Source organism: Rhinolophus sinicus, chromosome 1 (assembly GCF_057876585.1).
Source record: "Rhinolophus sinicus isolate RSI-liver-muscle chromosome 1, RSI-T2T, whole genome shotgun sequence".
In the NCBI taxonomy this organism is placed as follows: Eukaryota; Metazoa; Chordata; class Mammalia; order Chiroptera; family Rhinolophidae; genus Rhinolophus; species Rhinolophus sinicus.
Genome location: NC_142501.1, coordinates 161,429,041 through 161,443,820, shown reverse-complemented (window position 1 = coordinate 161,443,820; position 14,780 = coordinate 161,429,041). Strand labels below are relative to the sequence as shown.

The following is a 14,780-nucleotide window of genomic DNA, read 5'->3' as shown; positions in this document are numbered from 1 at the left end:
GCTCAAACTCTTGTTGAAGAGCCATGTTGATGTGCCACTTGGCTCTGCCCCACATTTTTCACTCTGTCTAGATCCAACATAGTGAGCATGAATATTAATCAGGTAATTTCTGGTAATAAGTTTCCTCAGCACAGTGGTCATTTTCTCTTGGTTTTGATGGGTCAATAAAGTGGTGAAATGTGCCAGTCATAACATAAATGATCCTGCCAAGAGGCATCAATCCAGAAAAACCTGTTGTTACTGCAGAGTAGCAGACTTCTTTTGGAGAAGTTTAGCACATATTGTAAGAGCGCTGACCAACTTCCAAGGTCAATGGTGAAAAGTCATCAAAAATGGTGCAATCGGGAATATAGCAAAAAATTCCAATAATAAGAAATCTTATTTGGAAAAATTATTTGGGTAGTCTCAGCGTGGAGACAGTATATGGAAATTGATCACAAGTTTAGCTTTAATTTTTAAGACCACGCTCTCCTTTTCTCTGTCTCCTCTTGTTCTCTTCTTTCTTACCATTTTATGCATAAAAATGCAACCAGGCTGAACTAAAGCAAATTGGTTTAATTCCCTGGGGGGAGCATGAACAAATTTTCCCAGCAACTCTCTCCTAGAGGCATTTGTGTATGGGTATGTGGATGGAATGTGGAAGCAGTCAGCTACATAAACCAGTAATCAAATGAAACATTACCCATTCCAAAGAGCCCTCAAATGGCATTAACATCACCAATTAAAACACTGGGCATGGGGGAAAGGAAAATGCCCCTGCCACAAAAGAAACAGAAAAGAAAGAAAAGAGTAAATATGTACATGCGATGTGTGGCAGGGGTAGGGGTATATAGAGGGAGGAATAAAATCTAAAGGAAATTAATTCCCTTTTAAAGGCAAATCTGTCACACGAGTGCTAGCAGGAGGTCTCTTTGGTGGGACAGAAGACAGGTGTAAAGAATGCATTCAACAATTTCATCAAATTGAAATTTCAGCAGTTTACCTAAATTGTCCGAAGCCATTTGTATGTGCCCACTTTGAGTCTGTTCTAAAACAAGCATCCAAATAGAACCTAATAAGTAATAAACATTAAGGATTCTCTTCTCTTTTATGGCTGAAACTTCTATTGAAACACTGGTCCTTCAAGGATCACCAAGGGGTAGTACATTGCTTCATTCATCAAACACTTGTTCAACAAATCCTGAACCCTTGTGCAGCCCTTGATGTTGGGGATACAGAGATGCAGCAGATATCCCTGCAGTCCTCACAGAGCCCTCAATCCAAGCTCTGAAGCTAGCACGCCTTCCATATTCTATAATGAGACCGGCCACAGGACAGGCTCCATTACCCTCACATCTGCATGGCGTAGACAGTACGTGCTAACATATCTTTGTGAGATGGTTTCTATAATCCCGTAGACTCTGCTTCTGACCTTGACCTGGAATAAGAGGGCCAACAGCTTCCTCCACATAGGACCTTTGCATGGCCTTAGAGCTCATTCGGCCTGCACCTCTGAAGAAATTAGCTTTTCCTATTTTCCTGAAAATCTAACCAAGGGCATGAAAGAGAGGAGCATGTCAGCTTGACCCTCAGCCTGGCCCACCTTCAGATTCCCCTCACGGAGCTGTCCATCTCCTGCTCAGCTGCAAAGCATAGCTACCGCCATTCCCTGGGAAACCCTAGACCCTCCCTCTGGCCCATCTGCCTTTTCAGATTGACCTGCCACTGCACACCTGCCTCAGCTTCTGGGCACATCGAATTCCCTATTTCTTCGGGAAGACAAACTTAGGACTCTGCCCCTCATCTTTTCTTTCACCATTACCCCCTTCACCCATTTCTGCATTGGAAAAATTCTTTATACATTTACCTTTTTACTTACACCCATGATTATAATCACTACTGAAAAAATGGTCAAATATAAATAACTAAATTATATTAAGATCACTGCCACCTCCAGACACTGTTACAATACTGAGAATTTCAACTAGATCTTAATTAAAAACAAATGTAGGCATATAAAACTACTAAAATAGATAATATAGTAAATTTAAATGCCTATTTTTTTTTTTTGTCCAAGTTCATTATTGTGATGTCACTTTCTTGTTTCTGTTTCTCCCTCTCTTTATGTGGAAATAAAGTTTAAAAAATATATAGATGTATTTTCCCTTTCATGTTCATTCATGCCCTGTATATTTATACTATTAAGGAATATAACCTATAACATAATCATAATCCAGAACCAAAAGTATGGGGTTAATTAAATACTATCTCAGTGTCCCCAGATGTTCACAGAAGGAGTTACAGAAATATCACACGTGCACAACACTAAAGCACTAGGAAGTTTATAAAAACAGCGTGTGCCATTTCTCTTATCCACTGTCCTCATCCCATCAGGAGGCTCATTCAGAATTTCTTCTCTTACTTGGAAAGCCGTTTATAACTCCTAGTGGCCCCGGACAGCTTAGGGTAGGGAGTGGCCCACCCAGCTGTTGGCCCGGCAGTGATTACCTGCACAGGAGTGGCGATCTTCGTAGAAGCCGTCCCCACAGGTGGACACACACTGCCCGTGCTGCACCAACAGGGGAGGCTGGCAGGAGGAGCACTCCAGCCCACTGGTACACGTGGAGCACTGAGGCTGGCAGGCTGGCTCCAGACAAGGTTGGGAGAGAGAGAAAGGGAAGCTCTGATTAGCTCAAAGACATGACCCCAGTGCCGATTGCTCCATAGCCCCACCAGAGGCTCTGCGATCATAGAGAACAAGAAAGGCAGGAAAATAACTCAGCCTTCATTTACATAGCACACTATTTCATACCAGGCACTGCACAAAGTGCTTTACCCATATGAATGCATTTAATCTTCATGACAACCCTATGGGGTAGGTATTATTAACCCCAATTTGACAGGTGAGGAACAAGCTCACAGAGGTTAAGTAACTTGCCCAAGGTCACATGAAGCTGGCATTTGAAGCCAGGCAGTTTGCCTCAGGGGGCTGTGTTCTTGTCTTCTTACCCAGTAGCCCCTAATATCTTTCTCACTCAACCATTTTACAAGAACATTCCTTGCCTCTTTTCCTCCACAACCTATGGCAGAGATAGAAATATCCTTCAAAAAGGCTGAAGATTGTGAATCAGGACAGAAAATAGGAAGAAGTGAATAATTACTAAAGTAGTAAAAGCAGTTAACCTTTATTGAGCCCCGACTATATCGTACACACGATTCACACAAGAACTTTTTGAAGAAAGGACCAGTATTACCCCACTTTACAGACAGGAATACTGAGACACAGAGAGGTTAAATGCTTACTGCCAGGGTATGAGCCTTCACATTTTAAATGGATAATTAACCCCATGTGTCAGAGCTAGGGAGAAAAGTAACTACGATTCGGCCTCAACCAAGCCAAATTTTCTCAGGTACGTCCTTCTCAGATGTATTCTAAATCAATTCTTAAAGGCACATAAATCCATCCTGGATTCATTGGTAACCCACAAGAGACAATCTCCATCACCAATTATCTGTATGATGTTGAGCAAGCCAGTTAATTCTCTGTCCCACAGGTTCCCCATTTGCAAAATGAGAAAACTCTAGTAAGTAATCTCGAAGGTCCATGTCAATTCTAAAGTTCTACCTTGGATTAACTGAGTGTTTTAATAAATGACACCAAGCATCCTATTGATATTGCTATCCTTGAAAGTCTTCAAAAAAAAAAAAAAAAATCCAGCTATGACTACCTAGCAAGCAAGCATCTGCCCTCCTCATCATCTGTCTCTCCATAAGTATCAAAACACCTGTAAAATGTTAGCAGCAAGAGACCTGCAGGTAAGAAATTAAGTTACCTATGGGTGACGTTCCTATCTTCTAACGGTTTTTGGAAGTTGGGCATTTCCTGCATTCATGACCCATCCTTGACAATAGTCAGCCTCAGTCCACCTCTGGGTGGTCTGCCTGGAGCCATACCTAAACAGAGAGTACCAGCTTGGTAAAATCCCGGACCACAGCTGTGCACACACCGTCCATTCCGCAGCAACTTGGTGGGGTCCTGGCAGAGGTCACAGTGGTCAGGAGACTGAGAGCAGGTCAAGCAGTCTGGGTGGCAATGAACTACAGTCAGAGACAAAGAAGAGGAAAACTCAGCAAAGCTCATACGACTTCTCTTACATCCTTCGAAAAAAGAATCTACATGGTATGTGGAGCTGTGCCGAATACGAAGAATAGAAAACTCTGAAACTTAGGTATAAAAAGGACCCCCAAATACGAAAAAATGATTTCAATGCAAGAGTGCCAAGAATCTCTCCTTATCTGAAATACTATCAGTTCCCCGTAGCCCAAAATTGAAGATGCTAAAAATATCACTGAACCAGGCCTATTAATGCTCCTACCTGCTAGAATGCCTCTCGAAACAGGAATGACTAGCTCCACAATATACAATTTAAACAGATTCAATAATTTATGATTTTTCAGAGGCCCTTCTTAAGGCTTTGATGTACACGCAAAGTTAAGACATAAAACCTACGAGTTTTAAAAATCGTTATTTTCTTTAAAAAAATACAGCTAGTTTTCTTCTTTTCCTCTAAGATTTCAAATCTCATTCTCAGAAATTGGAATTATCACTGAATTTAGAGGTAATTGTCAGCAAATAACTTCTTTCAGATTTTGAGGTTGTCAAGAACCTGATTTTCAAGGTAGGGTACATTATAATATGCTAAATATTTGTGTTAGAAAGCCCAGAGAGCCACTTTGGAGAAGGTAACATAATTAAACCATAATGTTGCTTTGCTTTTCCCGTGATAAACTCTTCACAGAAACACTGTGATTAGCCAAAATAAGTTGAGTGCAACAACAGCAACTGCCAATATGAAAAATTACAACCCACGGATGAAAACAATTAATTATGAAATATGAATGGAAGAAAATGCCACTTCTCTGAGAGACTAAGCTTATGGGCAAATTACTGCTCAGACAGAGTAACTCAAGTGCTTGCCAACAATTATTAACTGGAACTAATTCAACCCCAGGTGATTTGAAAGCAGGGTTGCAGAACAAGTAGATAAAATTTTCTTTTGGAAGAAATTAATGAGTCTTTAAACTTCAAAAGCCCATCTGAGAACTCCAAAAGGAACCATCTGTTTAATAGCTCACCTTAAGAAAAAAGGACACCCATACCAAACTTTCAGAAATTGTTCTTGTATCTTCAAAAATGAAACAGAACTAACACATATATTTGCTTTTACAAATTTTCAAATACATTATGTTATTTGATTTTCACAATAATTTTGTAAGGTAGATAAGGCACATTTTATCAACAAGAAAATTCAGCTTTAAAGAGGGTCAATGACTTGCCCAAGGTCACATACTCATAATCAGTTGAGTTTGGCAAATACATGGACAAAGATGAATTAACATCATTTGTTAGAAAAATTAGGAAGGAGAAACAAATAAGCCACAAACCCAGTGAACAAAAAAAACAAAAAAACAGCAAGGCAGGGATAAAGAGGATCTCTCTGAATTTTTTGGCAGTGAAATATCTCAGTAGAAATAAATCTGACATGGACTCACCTGATGTGCATTCTAGGCAGCACTGTCCCTTCACCACCTGGGCTAGTGTGGCCACTGGACACGGTGGACAAGAGGGCTCATAGCAAGTTACCTGAGCCCCCCGGCACTCACACAACTTGCAAGGGCCATCCTCCCACTTCTCCCCTTCCTACAAGACACAGTAAAGAATGACACTGTTATCAGAGTGCAGAGATTCAGAAGACAACTTGCTGATGGAGAATTTATAATTTCCGTAAGGGACAAAGTAAAGGCTCCTGCTCACTACCATGTCAAACCTAACTCTGAAGTAACACAGTAGTAGAAGAGCTCTACATTTCAAAGGATACTATTTCTTCTTTATTTTTAACTGGTTTATTTTTAATTTAGAACCCAGGTAGAGAGATAAATTGTGAAAGCATCGTGGGGCTACCAGAATACGCAAGAAGAACAGAACACTTGTTTTTCAACCTATCTCACCAAAAACAAAACAAAACAAAAAACAAACAAACAAAAAACACCAAAAAAAACCCAGAGGGGATTACTATGTACCCAGTGATTGGCAGGTACATTAAATACAATCTTTATAATAACAGTGGGAAGCTGGTTAAAGCCCTGAATTTACTTATGGTTACTACAGTAAGAGTAACAGGGGAGTCATTGTATTCTTAAAATGAAAGTTTTGCAGGTGCATTTTTAGTGCGCTGTAGATGAGCTACTGGGCCGTCTCACACTAAAATATTCTTTTCACCAAGCAAATTATGGTAATAAACATTAGTACTTTGACAGGGGATCCAAAGTGAATGATAAAGAGCAGTTTTTCTTCTTTTGTTTTTGCTCACTATCCCAGTCGCCCTGAGTGTAGGAAAGAGACAAAGTCTCCCACCAGAATGTTTTGGGGTGATGAAGAGGTAAAACAGAAGAGAATAAAAGAGCATATTTTAAAATAAAGATTTGATAAAAGGCTTATTCAGCCAACGGATGTTAAACATTCCAAACAATTAATGTGATAATACTTAGCAACAATGCTAGTGTTATTAAAGAATATTATCTTGAGAAAGCAGTTTTTTTTTTCTTCCATTTCAAGGCAGATTGGATTCTTGGCCCCCCTTAATCTATAACCTCCAAAGCTATTAGGTTGGTGCAAAAGTAACTGCAGTATAAAAGGTTAAAAATAATTGCAAAAACCGCAATTGCTTTTCCACCAACCTAACATAAGCTTGCTTGGTTGAAAAAACATGCTTGTACTTTCCCTTGAAAGGAAACTATACATTGTCCTGCACACAACCGAGAGAGAATGAATACTCCGTATTGCTTGAGGAGTGAACACTCCTCAAACCCAAAAAGCTCTGTCTGCAATGCTTTGCAGTACATGAAACTGCCCTAATGACTAAACTGAGTTTTCTAGGCCAGGAAAAATCAGGAGGAGAAAATTATCACAAGAAAGTGAAAGAATCTATGTAGGGACTTGTAGTAGTATAAGTATTAACTATCAATTATGGGGGGAAAATAAGCTAAAGAAAAGAGAAAATGTTCAATGAATTAAAGTCTTATTTATCATTAAGATAATCCCAGACCATCGCCATCAAACATGACTATTAAAAATACAAAGGCATTAAATTTCCCCAGGACAGTTAATGCAGACCATTGCTTAAAAACAATTTTATAAATACCTATTTACAAGTTAAAAATCTATACTTACTGGAACATGTTTAACTTCACTCACATTTGAGGATATCTAGGAACAAAGAGAAATGTGTTTATCATACCACTAAAACCACCATTAAGCTGATCTATTTATGTTCTCATTAGGAACTATCCATTTTTCCCCAAATAACATACACCTTCATTTATTGGTTATGAATAGAAATAAAATCTATCTATGCGAAAAACAAGAAAAGCATACCAATATAAAGTGAAGACAACATAGGAAATATTATTGAATTCTTATTCTCACTCTGTGCTTGAACAGTGGGCTTCAATTCCCCTTAATATGAAGGTCTTCATAGTCAAGAGATCTAAGCTTGTAACGGCAAATTCTTGAAATTTGTGTGGTACTAGAAAGCATTATGGGGATTTGTACATATTTAAAACAACTTGCTTTTCTTTAATTCCAGGGCTCAATTTACCTCCAAAAATGAGCAGGGAAATTAATCAGGAGGAGAAAATTATCACAAGAAAGTGAAAGAATCTATGTAGGGGCCTTGTAGTAGTATAAGTATTAACTATCAATTATGGGGGGAAAATAAGCTAAAGAAAAGAGAAAATGTTCAATGAGTTAAAGTCTTATTTATCATTAAGATTCTTAATCCCAGACCATCGCCATCAAACATGACTATTAAAAATACAAAGGCATTAAATTATAAATATAAATTCAACATTTACAGGGAACCTTTAATCTCTTAAATTCTTAAGAAAATCAGGATGACTAAACTATGAAATATCACTATGAAGCAAACAATGCCAACAGCATAATAACAATAATAATATCATTTTAAAGCTTTTTGTTTGTGTGCCAGGCACTGTTCTAAATACTTTATACATATCATCAATAAACCCAGGAGGTAAGTACCATTTTTATCCTTACTTTGCAGTTGAGGATTAAGTAACTTGCCCAAGGTCACAGTATGTGGCAAAGTAGGGATTTCAACCTAGAGTCTGCACATTAACCTCACACAACACTGCCTCCCCTGCACATACAGAATACTGAGAGATTGACAGATGCAATCTACCCAAATCACAAGGAAAAGAGACTACAGAAATTAGTTCACAAATCAAAGTACCTAATCCTAATTTTTATAATCCTATTCTGATTGGTTAATGAAGCAGCTGTATCTATGATCAACTGGAATATTTTTAACAACACAGTGAATTAATTTATCAACATTCCAAAACTCCATGTGGAAAATATAGGCAAATAAACAGAAAATTTGAAGAGATGAAGATAATTTTTTTTTTCCCCTTTGAATAGATAATTAAAAAGTAGACATAGGGAAAAATGAAACCTTGGAAAATAGATTTTCACAACACATCCAATCCACCAAAATCCTTTCAATTCTCTTTGCAGAATAAATCTAAAGCCTGATCACCACTCCCTTCCTAGAGCAAGCCACCATCACCCTTTCTCTGGACTACCATGTTTCCCTGAAAAAAAAGACATAGCTGCACCATCAGCTCTAATGCGTCTTTTGGAGCAAAAATTAATGTAAGACCCACTCTTACTTTACTGTAATATAAGACTGGGTATCATATCATATCATATCATATCATATCATATCATATCATATCATAATACTGGGTCTTATATTAATTTTTGCTCCAAAAGACACATTAGAGTTGATGGTCCAGCTAGGTCTTCTTTTCGGGGAAACACAATAGTGTAAAAACTTTCTAACTGGACCACCTATTTCCAGTCTCGACCCCGTCTGTCACTAGCCCATGTAACAGCCAAAATGATCCTTTCACAAGTAAGCCAATCACAGCACTGGTCTGCTCAGAACTCCCCAGCAACTCCCATCTGCATCAGAGTAAAACACAACACCCTTACCATGACATCCAGGCTACCTACGGGACCTCATCTCCAACTCCTTTCCCTCTCAGTCACTCGGTTCCAGCCATATTCATTTTTTGCTGTTTCTTGAACATGCCAAGCACATTTCTGCTTCAGGCTTTTTTCATTTGCTGATCTCTCTTCACGGTATGTCCCTCTACCCCAGGTATACACGTGGCTTGCTCCCTCACTTCCTTCTGGTTTTGCTCAAACTTCTCTGCATGAGAGGACTTCCCTGATCATCTTATGTAAAAGCGCACCTCCCTCCTCCCAGTTACTCTCTAGCCCTCTTAAGCGGCTTTATCCTCTAAGCAGTACTCTGTCCTCTGTGTCCCCACACTAGAATGTAAGCTCCACAAGAATATGGACTCTGCCTTCTGTGTCCGCTTCTGTATCCCCAGTACCTGGCACACAGTAGGTCCAAAATCACATTTGTTGAACAATGAATAGGTGAAAGAAATGAGAAGGTAATACCTTCTCATTAAATTAATTTTGAATTATTAATTTTAACAGTCTTTAGTTATTAGGCCAATACTCACAAATTCTGCACTTTCTTCATAAACACAATAGCCACTCCTTGAAATGCATTCAGGACAACATTTTCCATCTAAGTGAATTAATTGTTCACCCTGTGTAAGTAAGGGTTGCAGAGACACATATCAAATTAACATATACAGGTAGCAGTGCTAAATTTCGAAGCAGCTGGATTCCCTGACGGATGAAAAACCTGAGCACACCCCTTTGCTTTCCCATGATTTATTCCATCTCCCTCTGCACTGTCTTCCTATGAAAAGTCTAGTTGATTCAGTTCACCCTCGAAGTGCTTTTTCTTTCTAATTCTGGTGTTACTTGTGCACAGATCCCTCCATAATCTCCTACCTACAACCAGGAGCTCACATGAATAAGAAGGAAGGCCAAGATCAATTTCACAGTCCTGGAAAGTTATTAGTTTCAGAAAAGGATCAGGCTTTCTTAAATATACAAGGTTTGAACTTGTGGTCTGGTTTCGTTTACAGCACTCAAATCAAACCAACATTTGTCCTTGACTACAAAATCAGACACATCCTTTTATGCACTGATGTAGTGTCAGGTGTAAGTTCAACAGTAGAAAACTAATTTCTATTCAGTATTCTGAAACTATTATCTAACTTACATAATCACTATTTTTAAAATTTTAAGAGAAAGGAAACAAATGCCACACTAGGAAGGTAGATGTTTAACTTCCAAAGTCTTCGCATTTCAACTTCCCAATAACAATAATTTTAAAATTTTTATTTTTATTACAAAATAATAAACGCTTACTAGAAAAAATGAAATAATTCTAAATTCTGTAACTTTAAAAGTATGATTCCACGGCTGTCCTATCTCCTAGGGAATCTGTGTTAAAAATACAATCTAAAGAGTATTCTTTAAAGCACTTTCCACTTTCTAAAGATACATCTACTTTCTAAAGAATGATGGTTATTTTTTTAAATGTGAAGACACTAATTTGGGATCTATATTACATTTAAAGTGCAGAAAGCATGTTAGGTAAAAACTGAGTAATGTAAAATTGCATAAGCAGAATAATCACAATGATGTTTTATGTATAAACACACTGTGTACAAAAGAAATATATATAAAATAAAAGCACTGGTTGCCTTTGAATTGTAGCATTTTGGATGGATTTTAAAGTCTCTTTTCTACTTTTCTTAAGTCTTCAATTTTTCAAAATGAAAATGTATTATTATAATGAAAGAAAATATAAACTTTTAAAAGAAACACGCAAATACACGAATGATTGTAACTTTTTATAGTGTCTATAAAGTTATTTCGAAAAGATGAGAGTTATATAGATTGCTGTCCATCAAAATCTAATGCCAATCAGAGGCCAACAGAGAGCGCTGGGTGCTATAGAGAGCAGACATATTTACATATAAATTGTTTTGCAGAAACGTGACAAATCAGCTGGTAGTGAAGGGATAACCCAGAAAGAGTGAAATTTGCTTTCAAAGCATATAAAAGCATTTATAGGCATGTAATCTAGATCGCTTAAAACAATGTTTTGAAATGAGACAGAGTACCGTATGTGTACTTCTATTAAAGACAAAACGCATGAGAGATTCTTGAGTGCCTGCTACAACACACACAGACAAAACTGAAAATGGAGCCTGCATCACCCCAATAAAGCTAAGAAGGTGGCTGTTCTGAGTCTTCAAACGCTGCTGTAAATCACAGCCAGCTCTGCTCCTGGGAAGCAAGGGTTCAGTTTTAGTGAGGTAGGAAGTTCTAAATAGATTTGCTATTTATAGAAGAAGCCTGGATGCCCCAAACAGCTTCAGTTCATTGTGGTGTGGAGCTTGCTCCAATTAGCATTTGATTTTTGCTTTGAGAAAAATTGCTTTGTGAAACAAACCTCATTCTTTTCTTTTTAAGGGGATTCTGCAGCATAGCCCAGATGGAATCTGCTAACCCCTCCCCACTGAATCACAGCTACATCCACCCAGCAGACAAAAGACTCTATGATTCCACAAACTTGCGCACTGGAAAAGGAACACTCCTCTGAGGGGATTTTCCTCCACTGGAGAAGTCAAAGGCACCTCACATTTGTGACATGCCTACCAGCTTCCATGCATTTTGCTACAAGTTTCAATTCCCCCACCATTTTATGCCTCTATATGATTGTTAGATCCTTTTTAAAATAGGTAATTTGACTTCTTCATCTGAATTCATCTTCAAAGATGACTTAAAATATAGAAGAATGAAAAATCATCATATTGCGCTCCTCTACTGTTGATTTCTTTATGTTTCCATGCCTGGTTTGTTTTGATATATCAAAGACAAGGGTCATACCATTTTCTCCTTTTTAAAGAAAAATTGTGTGCTGACTTCAATGCTATTCAGAATATTGTTGTTGATAACCAGCATAATAATTATTACAATGGTGAAACCGCACTGTTTTGCCTCTTCTTCTCGGTTACTTTTTTGCATCTTTGTGGATATGCACACATTTAGACCTAATCCACCCTTGGTATCCAAGGTTTGAAATCTAATGACCTTGGTATTTTAGAAAAGGCAAAAAGTGGGGTAGAATTGAAGAAAATACTAAGTAGCATATTTTCAGTGCTCCCCTTGGCAGATGTAGTCATTTTCTCCAGGTGTTTCTAATGCATTTAATTCATACTCCCGTAATTGTTGGTGCCACCACATATTATAATTTCTGTTTATGTATCTGACTTCCCCCCAAGCTTGGGAACTCTTGAGATCAGAATGTGGATCTTATCTTCTTTGAATCTCCAAACTAAGCAGAAGTTAGGAAGTTAGGAAGTACACCATGCTTTTCCAAGGTCATTATTTACAGAAGTATAGCATAGAAAGACGGTTAAGGGACATTTTTGTCAGATTCAATTTTGGTTAAAATTTCACTTCTCGTTTAGAAGCCAGTGCCTGAAACAAAATTTGTGAACATGGAGATCATCTGCGATAAAGCAATTTAGTTGATTTAAGATCTGAAGAAACAGGCTAAAGGTATTAGGACTCCTCAATTCATAAAGGAGAAGATGGGGTGGAGGTGGGAGACAGAACTCGAAAGGGATGAGATGTGAGTGCTATGGGGTGACTTGAGGAGCACCAAGGCCCTGTCCACTTACTTCAGTAGTTGCTCCCTATTTCCCCTAAGAACAGAGAAGAAGACCTGGCTCATGCTGCCACAGGCAGGGGTCATGGAGGACTAGGCAGGCACTAGGAAATTCACTGACATTGAGGATAGCGGGTCAAATTATTTTCTGTGAGACTCTTGGATCGAACCTGACAAAACAGGGGGCTAAAGTACCCATGCTACTAGGATCATCTCTTCCCGCATTTTCCACAAAATCCAAGGATCTTAGAAAATTTAAAACCTTGGAAAATAACCCAGCATCCTCTGGGCAGACTGCCGAGGCCAGGAAGCCCAGCCTCAGCCGAAGAGAGAAGGAGAAAGAAAAGGGCCCTGATTAGGGTTTTTCTCATCTTCATCCAACCATTCTCACTCCCCTGACATAAAGAAAGAAAAAAATGAAAAGGCGTGTGGGGGGAAATAAATCTGCAAGAAGCAAGACCCTTTATACTTAAATATGTCTCAGCTCTGCCAGGACTTAGATGTAGGAGGCAAAATGAAAAATAGGCTGTCGTTGACAGCCTTGTTTGAAAGGTTGTTCCTCCTTAGGCTCAGTGTTAAGAGGAGCTGAGGTGTGGGGGAGAGGAACTAAAAAGAAAAATGCCTTCACAGACATTCAGTACCTCAGATCTTCTAAATTTCCCTCATCTACTCAAGTTCGCAACCCTGAGGGAAATTGGTGGGGCGGATGGGTGCAGCAGGGGAGAAGGAGACAACTTTAAAAGCAATTTGTTTAGCAGTGGCTCAAAATTGAGTTCAAAAAGGAAAAAAAAAGTAAGCAATTTCCCTACCAAATACAATAGTCCAAACAGAGGCTACTTTGTTAGCCGCTTGTAGAAATTCTGCAGACAGCAGAAGTTAACAGGGGCCAACAGAGTTAATTATCTGTGAGGTCCCCCCGCCCTCTCTCTTCAAAACAAAAAACAAAATAAAAACAAAAACATTTTATTGTCTTTCTTGATCCACAGGAGCAGCCCCTAGGTGCTGGCTCTCTTTTCTGCTTAAATGCTGTCAGTGGGGTCTGCAATGGAAGCTGGGCCACTAAAGCACCTGCAGACCTCTGATTCACAACCGTAGCCAGCTGGGCAGGCCACCAGCCACAAGGTCCAGCTGCGCCGACTGATAGACTAATGTCCCATATCATGTCCTTCCCTTCCACGTCTCTGGCTCAGGGCTTTCAATCTGACCAGATGCACTGAGAGCTAAAAGCTCCAGGTGGCTGTTCCAAGCTGGTCTGAACAAATCGTGACATCTACTTTACACCGCAGAATCTCTGTGCTAGGAGGTTCCTTGAAAAGTGAGCAGTCAACCTGGTGGTCCTCTTTGCTGCCAAGAAGGAACAGGTGTGGGACCCCCTATCCCTTTGGAGAGAGCTATTCCAGTGCAAGTGGAAATGCCTCTGCTTCTTACCTGGGCACACTCCACTTTGGCACACTCTGCAGTCTGGCAGGTCACTTGGCCATGGTCACACATGCAGAACTCACAGGTCAAACCCTTCCACATTTCATCCTGGTACCGTACAATCCCACTGTATGAGCAGCTTCCGGCAAGAGACACACATTCCTCACAGCATTTGCCATGACGCCGAGCCCTTCTCTGACCCTGAGGAAATAGAGAGAATAGTGGGTGAAGGGTAGTGCTCAGGAGAGCATGAAAACGTCTGAGCCAGCGCTGCAGGAAGACACCAAACACCAACACAAGAACGCGTCTTCTTTCCCCAACCTAACCCAGCTGAGGCAAGTTCCCCTCAACCTCAGCCCTCTTTCCTGGGAAGTAGATCTTTCACATCTTTATCTAATATTCTAGACATCATGAAACTTTTGATTCCCTCGAAGAACACACTGGACTAAGACATACATTTCTTAAATGACACAGAATAAAACTTTAAAATCAAGCTACATACTCCCTAATACCTTTTCACATCTTAATGGAGGGCAGGCCTGTGTGTGGCACCGGACCTCTCCCCGGTCACACAAACATGTGGTACAGGCATTTTCATTCCACTGTTCACCGTGCTGAGTAAAGAAGGGGAAAAAAAAGGTGGAAAATCAAATATCACATATATCAAATAAAAACACAGGTACATAA

General features: G+C 39.3%; 1 protein-coding gene across 3 annotated transcripts in view; it reads right to left on the bottom strand.

Moving 5' to 3' along the window:
* The window catches only part of FRAS1 (Fraser extracellular matrix complex subunit 1), a 424,744-nt gene that overhangs the window by 222,178 nt on the left and 187,786 nt on the right, over positions 1-14,780 (bottom strand). For all 3 annotated transcript variants that reach the window (XM_088791576.1, XM_019720206.3, XM_088791578.1), the window contains 7 exons: positions 14,606-14,707; positions 14,103-14,294; positions 9,598-9,687; positions 7,211-7,246; positions 5,533-5,680; positions 3,934-4,077; positions 2,488-2,622 (listed from right to left, as the gene is read on the bottom strand). In XM_088791576.1, the coding sequence (XP_088647702.1) occupies positions 2,488-2,622; positions 3,934-4,077; positions 5,533-5,680; positions 7,211-7,246; positions 9,598-9,687; positions 14,103-14,294; positions 14,606-14,707 (847 nt within the window). The remainder of the gene's footprint in view (positions 1-2,487; positions 2,623-3,933; positions 4,078-5,532; positions 5,681-7,210; positions 7,247-9,597; positions 9,688-14,102; positions 14,295-14,605; positions 14,708-14,780) is intronic.